At 55.6% G+C, this 1,586-nt stretch overlaps 1 protein-coding gene across 1 annotated transcript in view; it reads left to right on the top strand.

Moving 5' to 3' along the window:
• Positions 1-1,586, top strand: part of LOC138839195 (PAX-interacting protein 1-like) — a 2,034-nt gene continuing 448 nt past the window's right edge. The window contains exons 1-2 of the mRNA XM_070038826.1: positions 1-12; positions 229-1,586. The exon at positions 229-1,586 is cut by the window's right edge and continues 448 nt beyond it. Of these exons, the coding sequence (XP_069894927.1) occupies positions 1-12; positions 229-1,586 (1,370 nt within the window). The remainder of the gene's footprint in view (positions 13-228) is intronic.

The raw sequence follows: 1,586 nt of genomic DNA, 5'->3' as shown, positions 1-1,586 counted from the left end.
ATGATCCGCCATGTGAGTGTGTCAGGATGATCTGCCGTGTGAGTGTGTCAGGATGATCTGCCGTGTGAGTGTGTCAGGATGATCTGCCGTGCAGAGTGTGCTGGGGTGACAGCTGGCAGTTGCTCCTCAGTGCCCAACTCTGAAATGCCCATCGTCTGTGCTGGACTGGCAGAGTCTTCCTGGGAGAAGCTCCTTGTGGTGCAGCAGAGCTCCTTCAGGTGGGACTAGCCACCTCCTCCCGGTGTGGTGACTGGGCTGAATGGAGGATGTGCTCAGAATGAGAGGAAGAGGCAGACACACCTGCAGAGCCAGACACACCTGCAGATCCAGACACACCTGCAGAGCCAGACACACCTGCAGAATCAGACACACCTGCAGAGCCAGACACACCTGCAGAGCCAGACTCACCTGCAGAGCCAGACACACCTGCAGAGCCAGACTCACCTGCAGAGCCACACACACCTGCAGAGCCAGACACACCTGCAGAATCAGACACACCTGCAGAGCCAGACACACCTGCAGAATCAGACACACCTGCAGAGCCAGACACACCTACAGAGCCAGACACACCTGCAGAATCATACACACCTGCAGAATCAGACACACCTGCAAAATCAGACACACCTGCAGAGCCAGACACACCTGCAGAATCAGATACACCTGCAGAATCAGACACACCTGCAGAGCCAGACTCACCTGCAGAGCCAGACACACCTGCAGAGCCAGACACACCTGAAGAATCAGACACACCTGCAGAGCCAGACACACCTGCAGAGCCAGACACACCTGCAGAGCCAGACTCACCTGCAGAGCCAGACACACCTGCAGAGCCAGACACACCTGCAGAATCAGACACACCTGCAGAGCCAGACACACCTGCAGAATCAGACACACCTGCAGAATCAGACACACCTGCAGAGCCAGACACACCTGCAGAGCCAGACACACCTGCAGAGCCAGACTCACCTGCAGAGCCAGACACACCTGCAGAATCAGACAGACCTGCAGAGCCAGACACACCTGCAGAATCAGACACACCTGCAGAATCAGACACACCTGCAGAGCCAGACACACCTGCAGAGCCAGACACACCTGCAGAATCAGACATACCTGCAGAATCAGATACACCTGCAGAGCCAGACACACCTGCAGAATCAGACACACTTGCAGAGCCAGACACACCTGCAGAATCAGACACACCTGCAGAGCCAGACACACCTGCAGAGCCAGACTCACCTGCAGAATCAGACACACCTGCAGAATCAGGCACACTTGCAGATCCAGACTCACCTGCAGAATCAGACACACCTGCAGAGCCAGACACACCTGCAGAATCAGACACACCTGCAGAATCAGACACACCTGCAGATCCAGACTCACCTGCAGAATCAGACACACCTGCAGAGCCAGACACACCTGCAGAATCAGACACACCTGCAGAATCAGACACACCTGCAGATCCAGACTCACCTGCAGAATCAGACACACCTGCAGAGCCAGACACACCTGCAGAATCAGACACACCTGCAGAATCAGATACACCTGCAGAGCCAGACACACCTGCAGAATCAGACACACCTGCAGAG

Source organism: Dipodomys merriami, unplaced genomic scaffold, assembly GCF_024711535.1.
Source record: "Dipodomys merriami isolate MVZ:Mamm:240054 unplaced genomic scaffold, mDipMer1.0.p SCAF_297, whole genome shotgun sequence".
In the NCBI taxonomy this organism is placed as follows: domain Eukaryota; kingdom Metazoa; phylum Chordata; class Mammalia; order Rodentia; family Heteromyidae; genus Dipodomys; species Dipodomys merriami.
Note: the sequence above shows the minus strand (reverse complement) of the source record. Positions and strands in the feature narration are given on the sequence as shown.